This window comes from Symphodus melops (genome assembly GCF_947650265.1).
Source record: "Symphodus melops genome assembly, chromosome: 9".
NCBI classification, from domain to species: Eukaryota; Metazoa; Chordata; class Actinopteri; order Labriformes; family Labridae; genus Symphodus; species Symphodus melops.
This window is the reverse complement of record NC_136699.1, coordinates 9,312,145-9,333,347: the sequence shown is the minus strand read 5'-3', so window position 1 is coordinate 9,333,347 and position 21,203 is coordinate 9,312,145. Positions and strand designations below refer to the sequence as shown.

Here is a 21,203-nt window from a genome sequence, read left to right as displayed (position 1 = left end):
GTGACCAGGCAACACAAAATGAGAAAAGGGAAAGACAAAAACTTTATTTCAGTAAAATTGTAAAAACACAAAACATTAAATATTCAGTCAGTATCAGACTCTGGAGGAAGTTCAACAGTCAGCTCACTGAGTGTTTGAAGAAAAGCGTCAAGTTCTGAGCGATGATCTGAAAAGGGGAGATACCATACAGTTAATGATACAGTAGGTTAATGATACTTGTTCCTCATACGTAATGTCTACAGCTGCAGGCTGAGTGCATCTTTGCTGAGCTGAATGTGGTTTTCAACCTGATCAAGTCAGTTTTATTCAAGATAGAATATCACTCAGTACAACTCTTACTTTCTTCAACAGGTCTCATTAGTCTCTCATGTTTAGTTTGTTGAAAAAAATAATATTTAGTTGGTGACATTTGCAACACGAGGGGCCCCAACAAACAAAAAGATTATTTACAGTTACCACACCTTTATTTCCGCAAGGTTAACTCCTTCGAGTTGGCATCAGAAACTTTAAAACACTAGACGTTTGAGAATTCAATACTCCGCTTACAATTTTCAAATTGAATTTTCAACGCCATAGTAAAAGGGTTTGTATAAATAAATTTAAAAAAAAAAAAGTGCTAGCTCACTCCTCCCGTCTCAAAGATCAGAGACTTGCTAAATAAGCCAGTTTAATAAATGAGGCCTAGTTTTATAAACGGGTGCAATAGGATGGTTTATAATTAAAATCTGCAGTAGAGACTCAGGATGAACAACTTCCAACAACAGAGGCAAGTACAAACACAGCACATTTAACACTATGCATCTGATTTACCTCTGTGGGGGAAAAAAAAAAAAAAAAAAGAGGCTCATTTAAATAAAGACTACGCCTGATTTACAGTTTTGATTACAAAGAATTAAACTGAATGCACACTTCTCATTGCATCTGTTCAATTAAATGGAGTTTGATTTGGGTGGGACTGTTGCCTTATCTTTAAAAACAAATATATAAAATGCACAGAGGCAGGGGAGCAAAGCAGTGTTGTCCCACCACAAGCACTGGAGATGTAACAAAGGAAAGGCGTCTTTGTAAATTGGAGTTGGGAAGAGAACAGTGCCCCGCTGTGGTGAAGAAAAAAAAAAAAAAAAAAATCGAAAGGGTATCACCAAAATATGCTGCTCAGTCATTTCATTGCCCTAGACTTTAGACAAATTCTTCAGTATGTTGATTCTTTAAGTAGTTCATTTGAATGATAGCAAAGGCAACTGTACTAAACCCATAAGACATCTCGGTCAACTTACTAGGACTCTATCCATCCCACACTATTCATGTGATTGCAGCCAGAAAAGAACCTTGATACCTTGAGTTTTTGGCATCTTTACAGGTGAAATGTTTGGGAGCGGATCAATCGGACTCAGATCCTCTTCACACAGACGTGGAGTTTGTGGGAAATAAGCCAGTCCAGGTAGAGCAAGACCACTGAGAGGAATCAAATCTTCAGGTATGGTGTACTTCTGAAACTCTGCCAAAATACATTTTCAATATTAAAAACTTATTTTCCAAAAAGTTGTGCAACATATTTGACATGTGCAAGTCCACTTGTTGGAAAAATCTGACCATACAGCCACCGTCATAATCACCTAATGGGTCATAAGGGATGAACTTCTCGATTTCTGGATATTCCTCCACCTTGGTCAGAGGAGCCTGTTTGACTTTAGCTTCCTGTGGGTGAAAGAAGGTGGGTTAGTACGTGCATAATTTCAGGTATAGTTCAAACTGAGCACACTCTAGTCTGACATAACTCATATATTGTAACCATCATAGTTCATTTTAACCTGTGGCTTTACAAGCTTCTTCTCTTGCACACTGACGGCAGGAGTTGAGACTTTTTTGTTGACAGTACCAAGAGCCTTACGACCAGACGGCTGAGGAGTGGTCAAGGTTTTGGCAGTCATAGGAGATTTCAAGAGTTTCTCTGGCGGAGAAAAAGGCTGAAGTTAATTGACTGTCTGTACACAGCTTGAAGAAAGAAGTCTGACATCCATTAGCTGGCTTTTACATACCTGGAGCAGAATGAAGTCGCTGTCTCATCTTCAGGGAAGCTGGATGAAGGAGTGCATTTTCTTGCTCTGCAAAGATTATGTTGGCCATATTTTCTGAAAACAGGACTTGATGTTAGCTCATGCAGACCTCAAACCATCCTCACAAAGAAAACACTTTCTGATGATACATCAAGGAAGCACAGTGCACATGCTGTATTTTTTTTTATGCGTCATAGTGATTGGCTTATACCCACTTGAATGAAAACAAAGTCTCGTCTTTTAGAGCGGAGACATATTGTCAAATGATCATTCAGCTAAAAAACAGGCAACTTCTCACAATCTCATAAATGAAGTGAAACAGGTGCAGCTCATATAATTAGTATATCTCTGATTTATTCAACGGTATTTTAAAATCAACCTCACAAACGTTCATATATTCTCGCTTCATTAGACAGTTTTTTCCCCGGATTTTTCTCAACCTGTCATTGTCACTAATAACTGTGGTTTGGAAAAAACCCTGAAAGATACCAGTTTACAAACATGTTTCATCCCTCCGACATGTTATGATCTAAGCTGAAATGGTTAAGATTTTAAATTTAAGTGTTGTAACTCTAAATATCTGTTAAACTTTTAGTTCTGTTAAATAACTGGGTCATCATGTGAATTTAAAATATACTGTAGCTACGCTCAATGTAGTCCACTAATTTGAGTAAGCTTCAAAGCTGCTTTAACACAACCCTGTTATCACCCAGTCCTCGGTTTCTAACTTCATCAAAGTATTGGTCATTTTGGTCTGTCACAGCAAGAAGTTATTTTAGCGTAAATAAACGAGTGACACCGATGTGATGGTTTGCTTCCCTAACTTAAACCAAAACAGCATCTTGTTGCTTGTGGTAGCTTAGCCGAGCTAACAGCAAGTTAACGCTACACATTCAACATATTTGCAATACATAAGTTAGCCAAAGAAAGGTAGTTGCCTTACGCTGAGCTGGAAAACACGTAATGTGGTTACATAAAAGTGACACTGTTGTAAGTGATAACTACCTCTATCACTTGTGTTCAGCTCTGTTGGTCGCTCCGTCACTTCTAAATCATTACGTTGTTATGATATAAAAAGTGTTGACGGTGGATTGCGGCACCTTTTTAAATTCACTGCCCTCACTCTATTGGTCGTTGAAGTGCACGTGACCTGGATGGGCGTGTCCCAGTAGATTTCTACTGCGAGAGAAGTATTTAACCATAGATATATATATATATCGATATTTAGATATATATAGTGTTCTATATGTATCTATGTACTTGACAACCGTGATCATTTGTGTTTTGTTTCCGTGTACAAACACAAACTGTACAAACTATAAACTTTTATTTCATTTTAGTGCCTATGAGTTTTTTAATGAGCTTCATTTCTTTTTCAAATGAATTCCAGTCCCCACAACATGAATTTTAGTTTTTTGTAAGTTAAAGTTAAGTTGTTTTTGTCATATAGATTATATCATTTACATATTGTAACAGTGAGTCAGTGACATAGGTGAACACTCTTTTTTTTAAAACGAGGCACCGTAATACAATTCAAGCTAAAATTCAAAAAAGATAGACAAACGAAATATAATTACATTACATATATAAATAATAAATGAAAAATGGTCAATTAAAAAAATCTATTATTTAAAAATGAAATACAGATTAATACATACAAGTTAATTGTCGTCGTTTAGGCTACTAGAGATCATCATAGGTTATTTTTATTATTTGTTTATGAGGAGATATCTAGCATGTTTCACTGTCATCAACTTCAAAGCACGAGGTTTCATATAAAGGGGGTTTAACCTTCCTCCATTTACAAGTAGGAATGTCCTTTTTTGCGGGACATCACATTGTTTAACACCAAATGACCCCTGAAGTGAAAGTTACTTTAGTGAAAGTAATGTTGCTTATCAAACTACACAGTCAACTCCATTTGAAATGTGTGCATTGATTGTGGTTCACTTCCCCCTCACACTGGACGAAACAACTAAGTCATACCCGCGGGGGTCCCCGTAGCTTTTGATTTGTTTTATTATTTTAATAAATAATAGATATCTTGGATGTTGTTGTGAAAGCCACATTTGACGTATTGAAGTCAATAATTGTCCCAGCACTCAACGTTTGCTCCTCTATCAGAGTATGGTTATTATGGTACCTTTAAATGTCGTTCTGAGCAGTGGTACAGTCCAAACGGACCATCCTTCGATGAAGCTCAGTGCTGTAGCTCCCTTCGCCTCACACAGAGAGCAGCAGAGGGTTCATCCTCCGGCTAACACCTACTACCATGGCGTCCACCGAGATAGCGAGGCAAGCGGTGAGTATCCTACTCTATATTACTCGGGATACTATTGTTAAGTAGCAACCCACATTTTTCAACTGTACTAGTATCAGTAGTGTCTAATATATCATTTGAGCGTTCAATAAAATAGCGTAATTCGGAATAGATTTAGGTCTCCCTGGTAACGGTTGGCTAGTAACCGTTTGTGGTTGTATTTAATTCAAAATTCAATGTATCGTCTCGGAACAAAAGGCAGTGTAGTTAATGTTTTCCATGAACCCTGGTAATGCATTTCTGATTTATTAAAATCGTTAATAACAGGATAAGGCCCCAAGGCTACTCAGTTGTTAGGAGAATATTTGTATTGAAGTGTTTTTTTGAACGATAACGCCTACAGATTTACTCTTCATATACCTTTAGCTTCATCACAGTTCATACGACATATGCGTCTGACATTAATACTGTGTAGTAGACGCGTTATTAGTTCACATTAAATGACTATAATGCAGAGCCATCTGTAGGCCATTCATTCTGAACGCCCCCCCATTCTAGTGGAGCTACGATGCTCGTTTCCGTTATGTTATTTCATGTTAGCCCCGTTAACTTCCAGTCGGGCGTTGTCTGGTGTGCACTGAAATGGATTAAACATGTCCGTCTGCTTTTCTGAATAACGTGCGTGAAGTTTTCCTGTTTTTTGTTCGGGGATGGAAATGGAAGCCACTACACACCCCGAGAGACGTCTCAGAATAGCAAGCTTTTTGCAGTTTGATATCCCTTTGAATGAAAACCAACTGTGTACAAACTTGGCTGTGACTGCCTTGAAATGCAGGATTGGGTTCAGGAATGTTACACTTGTATCCGAAGAGCTGTTTGTTCAGTCACATTACCCCGAGTTTTCCCAAATACTCCCACAGCTGTTTAAACCCAATTTCAACTGTTCAAATACTCCACAACTGTCCAGCACCACGAGCTTGTCAGGTTATTTTAAAGTGACCCACAAAGAGAGTGGTTTCCTCTCAAAGCTTATTTGACATTGGAAAGAAATGTTGTGTTATGTTAAGCCACATAATGGCCGGTTGGCCTGAGGTTTAGCTGGTTGAGAGGCCTTTCTTAGCCATATAATCTAAATTCTTTTCTTTCCTGCACCTCGTAAATGTTGAAGTAGGCCGCAGATTCATCGAGATGGAGATGCTCAGCAGAAGCTACACGCCCCCACACAGATGTAACAACAGTGCTTTTACACCTCAGTGTTTGTGTCACTGTTATTCAAAGATAAACTGCAGGAAAAGGAAGTGCAATCAGCCAGTAAGGAGTTTGAGGGTTCTAGTTTATATGATTTTTTTTTTAAATAGCTCCATTGAATGAAATTCTCGGCTTTTATTTAGTCAATTTGTTTATTTGATAATAAACAGTGTTGAAATTGTGTATGCATTTATCAAACCCCTTTGCCGTTACCACATGTTTTTGACAAATTACATTCCATATATGTACATTGTGGTTTTTAACTGTCTCGTCTGTGAACAGAGGTTGAGAGCTCAGGAAACAGGAAGTGTACTTCTCTGTACCTGCTTTCAGTCTCAGATACACGATAAACATGGTGGACATTTGCAGAAAAACACAACTCATAGATGTTATATATGCCCTGTCAGAGAGAATCAGGTGCCTGTATGTGTAAAGGCCTGAGAGCTTGTTACCTTAACAATGTCTATCAATTGTGTTCATACACTGATAGGTATCAACCCGACTCTTCATGTTGATTTCTTCTGTTTTTAGGGTGAGGGTGCTCGTGCCGTCCCTCTTGCCGGTCACGTCGGCTTTGACAGCATGCCTGACCAGCTGGTCAATAAGTCCGTCAACCACGGATTCTGCTTCAACATCCTTTGTGTTGGTGAGTTTGTCATGCGTGAACATACTTCTCCTCCCTCTCCTTAGGCCGAAAGACGACTTATGTGCTTCAGTGAAAGTCATGCTTTTGTACAAGATGGGATGCACGTCGTTGAGTATTTGACATGCTTAGATCCCCTCTGGCCTGTCAGCAGTGTTTGTGAGTAAGAGGCTTCCAGACAGTTAAAAGTCTAGTAGTTCATTGCTTTACATGCATTCATCATATATGTGCTTTTCAGACCGTTAGAAATATTTTAATATGCAAAAATAAGTCACTTAAGTTTGGTGAGGCAGAATTATTCAATCATGTGTATCAAGTTGAATGTTTGTGTTTTAGATGCACTAAAGCTGATGAAATCTATGAGTGCATTATTCCAATAAAAGCCCTTTTTGTGGAGGAGTAAAGCTCAATGTATAAAGTTCTTTTTCAGAAGGGTAGACTTAAGTGTATGGTCACTTCTCATATTATAGTTAGTATAACAAAACAGACTGAGCACTGAGAGGCCTTCTCTAATGTTGTTCTCCCCTTTGTATCAGTGAGTGCTGGCTAGACATTCAAATACTGAGGCTGTTGGCATTATTGTACTACTGCCTGCTGCACACAGTCTAACAAATCTGGCCCACTGGGATTCATCTTGTTCTGATAGTTTATAAAAGCTCAAAGAAGCAATGGGAATGTGTTACTGAATAACATGGTAATGTCTGTCTTCTCTGCCTTTCATTTTGTATTATTATTTTTTCTTCTAATTTAGTACAGGTATACCAAGCTGTTACAGCAGATTTAAAGTGTCATTAGCAGTGATAAAGTAATGATGTTCCTGTACATTCTTGTATGTTATTATTTGTGTCATGTTGCTGTACGCCTCGTGAAGGATGCCAGTTTTAGTATTATAGTTTTGGCTCGTCTGCCAGCTGTAAACTTCTCTCATCTGAAGATAGAGAAAGAATATTTTTGTAGTATAACAAATATTATACATGTTATTGTTGCTTTTACAAGTAGAATTCAAAAGACAAACATTTAGAATACTGAGGTAGCATTGATCAGTGATGCAGGAAACTAACAGCACCTTTTTTGTCATGTTTAGTTGTAATGTACCAAAAAGTATTACAAACAGACTGTAAGTTGAATAACAGCATTCAGTTGTACATTTCACCATGACTTAGTTGTGAAGGAGGGCATAGAAACTGTGAAGATGAATATTTCCATTGAACTAAGAGGTGTCTGATACTTCTGCACACACTTGTTGTTGTGTTATTTAGGACACCAGGGGTTGTTGTGTTGTGTTGTGGAGATTTGACTCGATTCTGGCTCTCAGTTTGACAAACGAGAGAGCCAAATCGCCTTAAGCGTGAGGGACTTCTCCATAGTGACCTGACCAAGCCTCAGAGACCTGTGATGGGACCCTTGATGCATCAGCTCATTTAGAATCGGAGGGAAGGGAAAGAGTGTGAATGAGGAACATAGTGAGAAATCATACAGAAATGGGAGAACATGCTCGGACTGCAGGTCAGTCTGTGATGAATAAAAATAGAATTTCCAACAGAGCGCGCTCTGTATCTGAGTCATCTGACAGCCTGGAACAGTAAATGGATGTAAGAATACATCTACAAATGAGCAGCTATTTCTGCTGGGGTTTTTGTAATTGTTAGCAATTTGAAATGATCTGGTTTTTCAAGCATCTTTGAAATGTCACATTTCGTCTGCTCTCACTTTTTCAGACACACTATTATCCTTCCTTTTTAAAGAGTGATTATTGACTTATATTAATACAAGTATTTGATTAGACTAATTAGTTGCTGACACAATTAAAATGGTGTGTTCAGTAATATTTCTCTTGGTGTGGAAATATTCCATATCGTAAGAGGATTAGATTAGTTCAGTGTCTAAAAACAAAAACCTGTTGATTTGATATTAGAGGAGAAACAGTGACTTTTATGTTTTCAGGCGAGACGGGTCTGGGAAAGTCCACCCTGATGGACACACTGTTCAACACAAAGTTCGAGGGGGAGCCCACCCAGCACAACCAGCCGGGGGTCACGCTCAAGTCCAACACCTACGAACTCCAGGAGAGTAACGTACGTCTCAAACTCACCGTCGTCAACACTGTGGGCTTCGGAGATCAGATCAACAAAGAGGAAAGGTAAAGCAGTGTGGACAATATTCATGTCTTTAAATGATGGTCTGAAGCACAGACACATTGTCTTTTTTTTCTTCATTATGTCGGCCTTTAAAAGCAGAAGCAGAAATCCACACTTAATTAGGGCAGTTAAACTCTTTGTAATGACAAGGCTGCTGTTGTTTTTCAGGTTTTTACACTTTGCTCTCTTTGTATTAGATTGCCACAGAGGAAACAACACAGACTTTCTGCATTTTAAACAAGCACATTGTTGTAGTCATAAGACTATGATTATGTGCTAGTATAATATCCTAAATTTGACACAAGCTGTTTGTTTGTCTGTGTTTCTTTTTCATTCATGTTCTGGGTCAACAAGCATAATGATAATGTGTAATAATAATCTTCTTCGTATTGCCTTGGTTTGTAGTTAATGTTGAAATTCTGGGAGCTTGTCAATTGATATGGAAAATGAATTATGTGAAAAATCTTGATTGACTTAGTTAGTAATTAAGTAAGGTCTTCTAAAGTACATAAATACCTGAAGGAGAGTGTTTGAGACTCGAGTGCTTTCACACATGCACAAAAGTCCTTTTTAGGAGTGCATATATGAAAACATCTGACTCCACCTTGTCTGTCCTCAAAGAGATCAGAACTGATGAAAATGGTGAAATCATGAAATTCATCAGCTTAAGCTCAAGAAAGTGTAAACAAGCAAGTTGCTGTCGATGAATGGCATCAGCGTTAACCTGGAGATGTACGAGTGTGGACATTTATTTTGGGGTTTTTTGGGCTGGCTGTGGATCAGTTGGTAGAGTTGTCGTCTCTCAAAGGGGAGGCCAAGGGTTCGAGGAATGCTGAATGTCAGCAGCATGTGCGATAATTCTCTCTGCTTCATCAGTAGCGTATGAAAGGGATCAGTTACTTCTGATGGTCTCGGGACTTTAACAACCTCTACCCATATCAATCAATGGGCAGGTGTGATGTCACTACACAAACTCAAGTCCATTTTTACCCTCTAAGGAAAGCTGCATTTCCTATCTTTAGAAGCGTTTACCTTTAAAGGCAATAGTGGATCTTTATCCATCTATGTCCTGTATTCAGCGTAATGGAGATGTGTTGCACAAATGTTATACTGTATGTGCCTTGTGGCAGAGTAGGACATTGTCAAACATAATATCTAAAAAAAAGCTCTTCTTGTCTCTTTGTCCGTTTTATGACAGCTACAAGTCTATCGTGGAGTTCATCGACGCTCAGTTTGAAGCGTATCTGCAAGAGGAGCTGAAGATTAAACGAACGCTACACAGCTACCATGACACGCGCATCCATGCATGCCTCTATTTCATTGCACCAACGGGACACTCGCTCAAATCCCTGGACTTGGTGACCATGAAGAAACTTGATAGCAAGGTGAGCTTTTATTATCTATTTTTAGCTGTCTTTTTTATTCTGATATTGACTGATTGAGAGACCTTTTTTTTTTAAAGCTGGGTGTCTTCCAGATCAATTCCATTTGGCATAAGGCCTAAATTGCAGCTTTCGACGTAACATATTACCATTCAGTGGTATAAAACCATCAGAGAATCTCAAGTGTGATGGTTATGTGTTTCATTATTTGCTAGTCTTAAAGGAGAAGAACAGCTGCCCTCCTTGCAGAAGGATGATGTAAAAGAATAGCTCTTACATAATGCCTTTGAACATGAACTATCAAACTGTAGCACGTCATAGAGACCCTTTCTACTGTAGGTAAATCCTTTGGCACTGTGTTTCTGTTTGCACCATTTGATCTGTCTCCTCCAGTCACGGGTCATAAAGCTTTTCTAGGCCATCAGGCTGCATTCAAAGTGACTCTGGTCTGGTTTTGCTTCGGTGTAGGTCAGCTGTGAAATGCAGTCAGCTCGATGACTGCCACCTCGTTTTTTGTGAGGTCCCCGCCACACTAGCTTATTTGCACGGACACCCTGTCTTTTGTACAAAGAATCTGCTCAGTGTTTGCCGGAGCAGCTGCGCCTGCTGGCAGCGGAGCAGAGCCTCCTCCGTCAGCGCTCACCTGGAGCTTGCATTCAAACACTTTCTCAGCTGAAATGTTCTTAAGATGAATTGCCACAGGACTCGGGGCTTCCTCACATGAGTTGTTAATCGATCTGTAACAAGTTGTGAATGCGTAGGCAGCAGGGCACAGGGAAACTAGTTGAGTAGGTGTGAGGGTCTCATTTATTATCGCTCTGCTGTTTCAGCTGTATCTGACCCTGGCTGCCTTTTCCCTCCTCCCTACCTGTCTATTTATATTTCTGTTTGGATAATAATAACAGTGTACATGTTTTACACTGTGTTTTGACAGCTTATACATGATCTGGAGCAGGGGAAGAAAGCCTCCTGCTCCCTTTGCTCTTTACTGTTTATGTCTCCATGCTTAAGAATGTGTAAATGTCTGCAATCTACAAAAGATCTGTTAGCTTTAGAGCGGCTCTGTGGAGTGTTAAAATAATGAAGAAAGTTTAGAGCATTCATTGCCCTGTCGTTTATGCAATTTACTTTAAATAACCCTCCTGGGAAACGAGTGACATAAGTATAAGAAACATATGTATGTGCGTCTTTAGATCTGTTATTTAACCTGCTAAGACTACAGGAAGTATCTGTCACTGTTCACTACAAGCTCTATATTTATCTTTGTATGTGAAAGCATTGTCCACACTGTCATTGTGTCACCTTTTGCTGCAGGTCAATATTATTCCAATCATTGCCAAGTCGGACGCCATCTCCAAGAGTGAGCTGGCCAAGTTCAAAATCAAAATCACCAGTGAGCTGGTCAGCAACGGAGTGCAGATCTACCAGTTTCCCACTGATGACGAATCCGTGGCAGAGATCAACTCCACCATGAACGTAAGATGCTTTCTCCACATCACACGCTTTAAGGCTTTACACGTCTACACAGAACAGGAAGCCTTCACTTTACAATGAAATATGGAAAACTTTAAGTGCTCAGTGTTAAGGCATCCCTGTTTATATGCATTCAGTATACATGCATGTAATTAACTGTTAGCAATAAAAAACACTTTGTGCAAAAATCAAGATCTTGCACTCGTACAAATGCGGTTATTGCGATGAATCATATGGTCATGACTCAGTAGACTCAGTCACAGGCATCGTCTGTCTGCTCAGGCTGTCAGGAAGCCAGCTCTCTCTGCAGGAAGCCTGCAGTGTGAGAAAAAGGGCCTGTGTTCACTGCCAAGGCTTCACTGTTCATGAGGTCTGATCTGTGGAAATGCTAACTCTTCCTAACTGATTGCGCTTGTTGTTGTTCTCTCTGAACGCAAATCTGGTCAGATAAAAGGTCATACACCTTAATGGTGAGATCATAAACATAAAGATCACTTTTTTTTCACTGTTTTCTTAATGATCTTAATTCTATGCTTTTTTCGGTTACATGCTTTATGTCCTCAAGTTTGCTGTAACACTGTTGGATGTTGGATTAATGAATGATGCCAGCATGTATATTCTTAGCTTTGTTTCCATAACATGGCGGGCTGAGAATTTGAATGGCACTGAGCTTTCAGGTGTGTTTGGAAGTATACCAACGCTGTTTTTCCTTCTTCTCCACAGAGCCACTTGCCATTTGCCGTAGTGGGTAGCACAGAGGAAGTGAAGATCGGGAACAAGATGGTGAAGGCCCGGCAGTACCCCTGGGGAACAGTCCAGGGTAAGGCTAGGTCACATCCTGCTTAGGAAATGAGAGCACCCTCCCTTGAGTCAGAGCTGCTGCTGCAGCTTTCCCCTCCTCTCATATTCCTGCTCGGCTGCATCAGCTGCTACAAACTAGCTGATGACCAGTTATATAACCTCAGTTAGCTGCAGCAAACCTCAGCCATTATACTGTCTGTGTGAGCGGGAGTAGCCCTTAGCCAGTAGAGATGTGGACATATTCTGTCACTGGCGTTGAGTCAGATTCATTGACCTGCTTGATCAATCTGTAACGTAGTCTGTGTATTAATGTGCAAACAGATGGCAGTCTCAATGTTCACAGTGTACAAGTCAAAAAGCTCAGCTCAGCACTGCTCTGATTTTTAGGGTTTTGATACTTTTCCAGCCTGGTAACTGTGTTGTCAAGTATGTGTCTGCATGTGTGGGAGCTTTTTGGATGACGACACTTCCTGCACACAGCTTAAATACAGTGTCGTACATAAAGGTGTTGGGAGATTTGGGTTGAGTTTGTGTAAGGCCGCATCTTTCCATTCTTCTTATTGATTTACTTGTATATACATTTTTTTTGTAATCCCTTGGCGTACAGAAGATACCAGAGTTGCTCATTATTTGTTCTATCTTGAGGTTGGGATGCAGCCTGAGTCGGACTCTGTCTCTCTGTATCAGATCACACACATGCACGCTGTGCAAAGTCACTCGTGTTGAAAAAAATACTTACTTACTAACTCACTCATTTATCATGTGGAACCAAATCATGTTCAGATATTTAGAATAACTCCAAATAAATTATCAGTCATTAACTTTGCAGAAAAAAAACAGATTTACTCACCTCTAAATATAACTTACTTAATATTCAGTCCTCTCAAGTTTATGGCATATAAACAAGGCCACTGTTTTGTATTGTAAAGTATCTCTTTTTTTTTTTTTTTGCTTTGTTTGGTAACACAGTAAAGGGGGAGCATTACAATCTTCTCAGCCTGATTGTCTAAGGACCTTAAAAAGAAGAGATATGTCTGAAGTCAGAAGTTAAAACACTCACTGAAAGAAATGAACTTTTGTTTCCTCCTTTAATTCACAACAAACAAAATGTTGTGTCCCCTGCTGTGGAGCAAGGGACCAGGCCACCAACCTCAACAGATTCACCTCGAAGGAAACACTGATATGGAATTTAATGCAGTGGACAGTGATAAAAAACAGTGTCTACGTCCTAGTGCTTACAGATGGCTCTGTTCTATATTTCCGTCCTGAGGCTTTATTTAAAATTGGGTTCATGTGTACTCACATGATCTGAGGCAGTGTGGTGGATCACTGTGTCCACTCACAAAATCCATAAACAGGCTGCAGGACATGAACACTGTGCTGAACAGAACAGTCTTTGAAACACTGGCCACAAAACTTGACATTAAATATTGTAGGTGTATGACTTGTTAAGTGTAGATACTAACACCTATTTCTGCTGCTGTAAATGTTTTGCCGTTAATTGTGTAGTGTTAGGTTGTCATCTGATAAACGCTCACGCTTCACTTTGCTGTGTGTTCCCCAGTGGAGAACGAGAACCACTGTGATTTCGTCAAACTGCGAGAAATGCTGATCAGAGTGAACATGGAGGACCTGCGAGAGCAGACGCACACACGTCACTATGAGCTCTACCGCCGATGTAAACTTGAAGAAATGGGCTTCAAAGACACCGACCCTGACAGCAAACCTTTTAGGTAGTAAACCTGAGGCTACACTCACACAGCTGGATATACTCCTGACTGCTTCTGCTTTAGTCCAGTCATTTGATGAAAAAAGGTTGAACAAATTGCAACAGAACCAAACTCAACTGATTTTGTATCCTCAATATGACATCAGAATTTCTCTAAGGGAACCTTCCCAAGTGATTATCTGTGTCCTTCTGAGTAAGGGGGAAAAGAGCCCTGAATAAGTTAAGAAAAAGACCCAAATATACTCGTTCATTTTCTCAATTGGGAAAAAATTAACCTTCAGATATTACTATAACAAATGACTGAGTTGATTACTTACATCAAGACAAACAAAAAATGTCTTGCATGTTTTTTTTTTATTGTTAACATGGGCAAACAGGGCATAATGTAGTTACATATATGCTAATTAACATAAATACCACAACGGGTCTAAACATTGGTCAAGTTGTGTGAGAAAGAGAATTAATAGGTGTGTGAATAGGTTATATTTGGGTCTTTTTCTAAACGTTTCCCTATTGGGATTCTTCTGGGCTTTTTTCCCTTACTCAGGACATATTGAGGATACAAAATTAGTAGGGTTTGCTTCTGTTGCAATTTGTTCAACGTTGAACCCTATTTTGGCTTAAAATGACTGGACTACTTCTTTCTTTGTTCTCACATTTCGATGCTGTGCAATCCTACACACGTTTTCGTTTGTGTGGCTGACAGTGAGATTTCTGTAGATAACAGTTCGCCTTTGTCGTCGTTTCTCTTGCAGTCTTCAGGAGACCTATGAAGCCAAGAGGAACGAGTTCATGGGGGAGTTGCAGAAAAAAGAAGAAGAGATGAGGCAAATGTTTGTCCAAAGAGTCAAAGAGAAGGAGGCTGAGCTCAAAGAAGCAGAGAAAGAGGTATAATCAGGATAATTTTGCAACACTAAACTGTCTACGAGGAAGTAACCGCTTTCATTTTGAATAACACAGAGCGTTCTTTATTCTGCCACAGCTGCATGAAAAATTCGACCGTTTAAAGAAGCTCCACCAAGATGAGAAAAAGAAACTGGAGGACAAGAAGAAGTCTCTGGACGACGAGCTCAACATGTTCAAACAGAAAAAGACTGCTGCAGAGCTGTTGCTGAACCAGGCCCAGCAGGCAGGGGGCTCCACCACACTCAAGCGGGACAAAGAGAGGAAAAAGTAAGTATTGTTCTCTCATCACTGTGCTTTTCCCTTCTGCAATGTCGACCCTCTCCACAGGCCCTGGAGACAACCTCAAGTTGTGTAAGGATAGGAAGATGATGTGGGAGGAGCGAGCCACATTTTATTACACTAATGTTCCAGGAAATTAAACCTCAGTATTTGTTGTAGTTGATTGATAGACAGATAGTATTTGTTCTCTGCCTCTCTAATATTATAAAGCTCTTAACACGCTTAGTGTGATTCATGTTTGTGTATTTAAATCCTAACAGCAGATATTGCCTCTGCATAGGCCAGCTACTTCTCTCAGACTCTCACTCTGCTGATTCATTTGTTGTTTGAATTTCCCTTAGGCTCAATGAAGTGTCCATCTATCTTTCTTTTTAAGAGGCCAACACATTTTTTGGTCTGCCGTGAATATAGCAACACACTAAGAATTTGTTGACTAGCAAGAGAGAAGATTACTAACTGCTGCTCTCATCTAAATAGTTGGCCATCATTCAATTCAAAACAGACTCGTGTAAACAACTTAATTGAAACTTTTTATTTACAATTACTGGATGATCCCTTTTACAATAATTCATCACCGATCATAAATGTTTCAGTTGCTTCATATGACAGTTTTTCCTTCATCCCAGTTTCTGCTGTGGTCACAGTGGACTCTCTGGTTTTAATCAGACTGCAGACTAAACTCTCTTTCTCTTTATATCCAACGTTAACTCTCTTTTCCCCCCTCAAAAGTTTACATCAGTCATTTTTATTGTATCATGAGACTTTTCTCCACAACAAGATTAAAGGCCGGATGTCTTCTCTGAGTGCTCTGTTGATACTGTGGGTCACTTCGTGCTGGTAATCGACTCCTGGTTTTGTGTTGAAGCTGATGTGACGCCGTGCCTGTTAGAAAAAGGAAGAAGACACTTGCACTGAGAAGGTTCTTGTTGCTTTTTATTTTTTTCTTTCCTGTTAATGCCCTTCCTTCACAGCCACTTTCTCTTTTCATGAGCTCTGCCCGGATCATTTCTCTCTTCCAAAAGGAGCAGCAGTTCGACATCTTTAGCTTTGTCTGTGGGTCACTGATCAAAACTGACTGAAGCAGTCTCAGTATGAACACAGAGAAATAAGTGTCAGGTTGTACTAAAACCTTTACATATTTATTATCTGGTTATTTAGTTTCCTGGGTTTAATAGAAGAGAAACCAGGGTTGAGTCAGTGTTTTCTTCAGTTCCCGGACGACACAGCTATTGATACCTGCTTCTTGTGTGTACGATGTGACTCAGTCCTGTGAATGCACGTGTCACCTATGTTGCATCCATAATGTTTTCCAGTTAACTCCTCCACCCACACTTGCTGCATGCTGCATGAGGCCCCTTTTCTGGTAAGACTCCCCTCTTGAGTTACACCATACAAAAATCTTCATGCAATGACAACGTAACTAGATTAGAATTTAAACCACAATTTACAAAATAAAAAAAGTATTGTAAAAAGACCGGATAGGAAAATATATAATAATAAAGTACTATTATCCAGATTAGAATTGGGTAGACCAATGATACAAATCTTCAAGATTTGTGCAATCAGATTTTATTGGCTTTTAATTCGACCATGGAAGGTATTTAAATGTCAAATCCAGATAAATAAGTGTTGCAGACCAGAGGTGTATCAATGGTAACATCTGTGTCGATCCATATCCTTGAGCCGGCAGTGTTTACTGTCCTTGTGCCAGCTTCTAAATCAACCAGTTTATAAGCTCCCCTCACACCCATCTGATATACTACCCCATCTGCCTCCCTGAATCCACAACAGTTCCCTTTTTATTGTGGCCTTCTGAGCACACACAGCCCTTCATTCACACAAAGAGCCAGTCAAGGGCAGCAAAGAACCCCAGGGCCCGTCTCTGTTCATAAAGATGACATGTTTGGTTGATCTTCCTACCATATGATGAAACCCCCCCCCCCTCCCCCATCCCTTGAGTGGATATAAGAAAGATGTTGTCGAGGCTGCTGGGAGAAAAGAAGTGAACAAAGACGTCTGTCTCACAATCGCATTACTCCTGAAGCGGTTCAAGACTATTAAAGTAGGTAGAAACTAAATGCTGATTGACGATCAACACACACATCTGTCCTTAAAGAACTCAACTGTACTCACACTCTTAACCTTTGTGCACTCTTACCTTTAAATGAGCTATGAAAGCACAATCTCCTCTAAATGCCACTAATGTGGATGTGATATCACAGATGTGAAACTGTGTGTGTGTGTGTGTGTGTGTGTGTGTGTGTGTGTGGTAATGATGTACAAGAAAGCATTAACAGCCCTTCTCTTTCATTTCCAGCTTAAGGTTCCTGTAGAAAAAAAGTGCACCCTTGTGGCCACCTGCTGCTTTCAACCCCAACATCGTTTTTCACATTCCCCCTTCCCATTCCCCACCCTCGCCCTCACCCAACCCCCATAATTCAACCCTCCACATGCCCTCCACCCTGCTCTCTGGAAGACGCTGGGTTTACTAGTATGACTTGTTTTCTTGTTTTGCTGAATGATGCTTGTCTTATGTCTTATTTTATATCTTTTGTTTAGTTTGTCGTGAATTGAAGAAATGTCCTTAAAATGCATTCCATATGTGTTTGATATTCGATGATTCTTTGCATGATAGAGTGAATCTTTTTTTTTTAATATTAACATACATGACCACTGTTCTGATTTATAGAAATGTACTGAGGGTTTGGTGAAACATGCATCAGACACTGGGCCAGTGTTTTTATAAGTGTGGCCAAAGATCTGCAGTAGACTAAAAGAAGAAAGAATTAAGAAGTCAGAGAGGCGTTGATCTGATCCAGGTTCAGGTTAAAATATTTTTAATGATAGTAATTTCTTCATCCTGGAAGTCCCATCCAGTAAAAATAAACATTTTGTTTCTGTTGACAAATTCTTACAGAATCTAAAAAAACGTAGACTGAACCAGCCATAAAACGTTGACTTTCAAGTCCCTGTGTTGATGGTGTTTCACTTTAACCTGTTGCATGAGTGCTCGTGAGCCTAATCTTTTTACCATTTCTCCCACACCTTATTGACTGTCATGTGTTATGTCCATTCTTAGCTTTCACATTTGCACTTTTTTCTTTTACATCAACAAATGTGATGTTTCTCATTGAGTATATAAAGTAATGTTGTCAGTGCAATTGTAACTTTCTTTTTTATTTCACTTAACATGAAGGCACATTTCAAAGTCAGTCACCATGATGTCCGTTGTCCTGCAGGGACCATGTTGTTTTGTATCAGTGGTGTTGCATCAAATAACGTAATCTCAAGAAAAAATAAAGGCCAATTTTCACCAAATTTGCAATTGTGGCCATACTCATTATATATAAGGACTATCGCTTTGAAGAAGGAGATAAGAGGACAGTTTAATACTTGAAAAAAGTAGGAAATTGGATATGCTTAATGTGCATGATGTTGCCTGTCAGTTAACTGTTGTTGATTGAACAAATCCTGATGCCAGTAAGTGTAAGAGACTGTAATCCAGAGTCTCCTCACAGCTTGGGTTCACATTTCATTTTTAATTGAAAATACTGATTGCTCCTTGCTCCTTTCAATCCTCCAGGTATTTGAATTGACTTGTCTTCAGATTCACAGGGCATTCTTTTGACTCCAGTAATTCTCTTTTTCTATTTTCTTTCCCACTAATTCAAGGTTAAAGGTTGCTTTCATTGTAATGAAGAGAAATTTGTCTTTGCAACCAAGACATTAAACAGTTAAATTCCACATGATACCCGGGTCAAAGTACATTAGAACAGCCTTTCCCTCTTCTTATATCCCGCGCTCACTGGTCTGTGTGGTTTCACTTTCCTTTGCAGTAATCCCTGGCTCTGCACTGAGTAGGTCCTCAGCCCTCAAGCTTTGCTAAGGGACCAGCCCTTTGTGGGTACTGAGTACCTCAAATGTGACCAGAGGCTTTCTGGACCCCATCCTTCAGGGTTTCTTAATCATTACCTGCTTTGCTATAATATTGCTCCATGTGCAACTGTGTTTTACTGCAGCTCTAACCTCACCCTCAGCAACATTAAGTCCTGCTGTGCTGCCTCTGCTTATGTTTATACTGTATGTGCACTGTTTTTTTGTTATTGTGACTAACAGTATACTTTAGCTTACTGAAGTTTAAATGAGCACTTGTTTTTCTAAGTTACATTGTGTGGTGTTTGACAAGACAATCACGTGCACCTGTAACAAAGTAATTTCAGCACCATCACTCGATATAATCCCATGATTTGTTGTCCTTAATGTATTATTTAAACTGCTATTACAGCAGGGTTTATACCACCTAACTTTTTATACTTGATACCAGATGCACTTCTAAATATCGAGCTTGACTTTTTGAACGAGTTCCTGCTTCGCCTTTTCCTCTCTAACTATTGGCTTTCTCTCTCTCTTTGTCTCTTTAGCTTCTTTTAATCTGTCTCAACAACCTGAAGAGGGGAATGCAGCTTCAGCAAGAACTAAGCACCCTTTACCTCTTCCTGTTTTATCTCTCTGTTTTGAACCCTTTTTTATTCTCCCTATGGCATCCCCTTTTCTTTTCATTATTTTTTTTAATATGGCCTTATGTGGACTTGCATGGTATTTCTGATCCACCTTATGAAGCTCCAACCCAGGCAGGGTGGGAACCGGGCACAGTTTGAATCTGCTTTAATGTCTTAATGTACATAAGAAGACTCTTTTAGTCAATAGAAGTCGTCAGTTAGGGCTTACACATCTTTAAGACTCATTTTGGAGATCAGTAACGTATCTTTGCTTAGAGCAAAATAGCAACGATCTTCACTATGCACTCATCAAAATATATATACTCAATACAATTTTAAAAAGAGTAAAACACTCGAACATCAAGGTTTGCTTATTAAAAAATCATCAGGGACTGAAGCACTTAATGTGGGATGTGTTATCAAGGTGTAACAAAAGTCATGCTTTTTTAATCTAGTTCAGTTTGAGATAAAAAATCTGAAAAGTTAAATTGGTCATTATCACCAAAAGCCAAAGCAATATTTTCGATATAGCACTTCGTTTGATGGCGCCCATGTTTACATGTCACTGTTAAATACCATGGAGGTCACATGCAATGGCCTTTTACTACACATTGTGCTTTAAGATTCACCTGCCTACTCTATATTTTGCATGCATCTTATTGTTTTATTACCACTGTGATCTCAGACCTGCCTGTTTTTATACCCTCATAACTCTGGTTTGCAGTCTATTTCAACTACATTGCTGTTTTCTTTGAATGGTGCATATAGTTATTAATGTATATTTGCTCTGTCCTATTATTTTAGCTCCCTTTTCTGCCAAATAAGTACAAGGTGGCGTTGGAATCCCAGAAATGAGTATTAAAAAAAGAAGAAAATATTCATGCATTTATATAATTTATAAGGATATATTTTGTGTATTGAAGTGGAGACTTGTTGTTTATTACCTATGATCTTTGGACGTGACTCTGAGTGTAAAGTAACATTTTGGTGTCAGAAAATGACATACATTTTTCTAGTATCCGTCTTCATTCCTTGTTGTCAAACCTCCCACACCACAAATGATTCAGTATCTTTAGTTTATTCCATTGACGTACATTTTCAATAAAAAATATGAACCAAACAATTTATGCGTTTGTCTTTTATTGTTTTAGAAACTCATTGTTACTGATGTTGCTGTTTATGCTGATTTTGCTGTAATCATTATGATAGTTGAAAAACTGTAAAGGCTGCCTTTTTCCTCTATCGCCATATAAACATAGAACTCTTGAATTTGTTAAATCTGTTTTGAAATACCTGTTTTATTGATGTTTCAACTTCAAGTCAAATTCCTAGTTTGTTCAAACAATCAGCATTATTATTCTGAATATTTGTTAAGTCTTCCTGAGCTGTTTATTGTTTCCTTCCTAAAATGCTAGCACACAGTGTAGACCCTCATTTAAAAACACACACACTGATCAATATTGACATAGAGCACAATGTCAATAAATAGCAGGGTGGGGGCCTTTCTTTGACACCAGAAAAAACTGAAAGGTGCAGCTGAATAACTCAGAGCAATGTAGTATTTATTTATTTTCTCTCTCTGAATAATCTGAGATTGTGTATGTAGACCAAAAACAATCAAATGTCAACACAGGTTTGGTCTGTCTAAATAAGTCAGTTTATCTTAAACATTTTAAACAAACATTTAAACACAGTTAATTCACATAGTTAAACACATTATAACCAAAAAGAGAGCATCAAAATAACTGAAATTAAGTGAAAATAATACAAAATATGGTCAAATTAGAG

General features: G+C 39.0%; 2 protein-coding genes across 5 annotated transcripts; one reads left to right on the top strand and one right to left on the bottom strand.

The window, feature by feature from the left end:
- Nucleotides 1-23: 23 nt before the first annotated feature.
- pttg1 (PTTG1 regulator of sister chromatid separation, securin) lies at nucleotides 24-4,319 on the bottom strand. 2 transcript variants are annotated; one of them, XM_079351958.1, is made up of 6 exons: nucleotides 4,201-4,319; nucleotides 2,040-2,132; nucleotides 1,812-1,951; nucleotides 1,617-1,698; nucleotides 1,337-1,498; nucleotides 24-166 (listed from the first exon to the last, which is right to left on the bottom strand). In XM_079351958.1, exons 2-6 carry the CDS (start codon nucleotides 2,125-2,127, stop codon nucleotides 84-86), a joined length of 555 nt encoding a protein of 184 aa, XP_079208084.1. In that variant the 5' UTR covers nucleotides 2,128-2,132; nucleotides 4,201-4,319; the 3' UTR covers nucleotides 24-83. The 2 variants fall into 2 exon arrangements, with proteins under 2 accessions (XP_079208084.1, XP_079208083.1); XM_079351957.1 differs by lacking the exon at nucleotides 4,201-4,319 and adding an exon at nucleotides 3,063-3,169.
- Nucleotides 4,256-20,538, top strand: septin6 (septin 6). 3 transcript variants are annotated; one of them, XR_013779833.1, is made up of 11 exons: nucleotides 4,256-4,359; nucleotides 6,097-6,211; nucleotides 8,153-8,348; nucleotides 9,545-9,731; nucleotides 11,043-11,204; nucleotides 11,925-12,021; nucleotides 13,567-13,735; nucleotides 14,487-14,619; nucleotides 14,714-14,904; nucleotides 15,782-15,835; nucleotides 17,234-18,083. XR_013779833.1 is itself a non-coding variant. In XM_079351952.1 (10 exons), the coding sequence occupies exons 1-10, from the start codon at nucleotides 4,330-4,332 to the stop codon at nucleotides 19,345-19,347; spliced, it is 1,290 nt and encodes a 429-aa protein (XP_079208078.1). In that variant the 5' UTR covers nucleotides 4,256-4,329; the 3' UTR covers nucleotides 19,348-20,538. The 3 variants fall into 3 exon arrangements, 2 of the variants coding, with proteins under 2 accessions (XP_079208078.1, XP_079208079.1); XM_079351952.1 differs by lacking the exons at nucleotides 15,782-15,835; nucleotides 17,234-18,083 and adding an exon at nucleotides 19,338-20,538; XM_079351953.1 differs by lacking the exon at nucleotides 15,782-15,835 and having other exon boundaries at nucleotides 16,230-18,083.
- The last annotated feature ends 665 nt before the right edge of the window (nucleotides 20,539-21,203 follow it).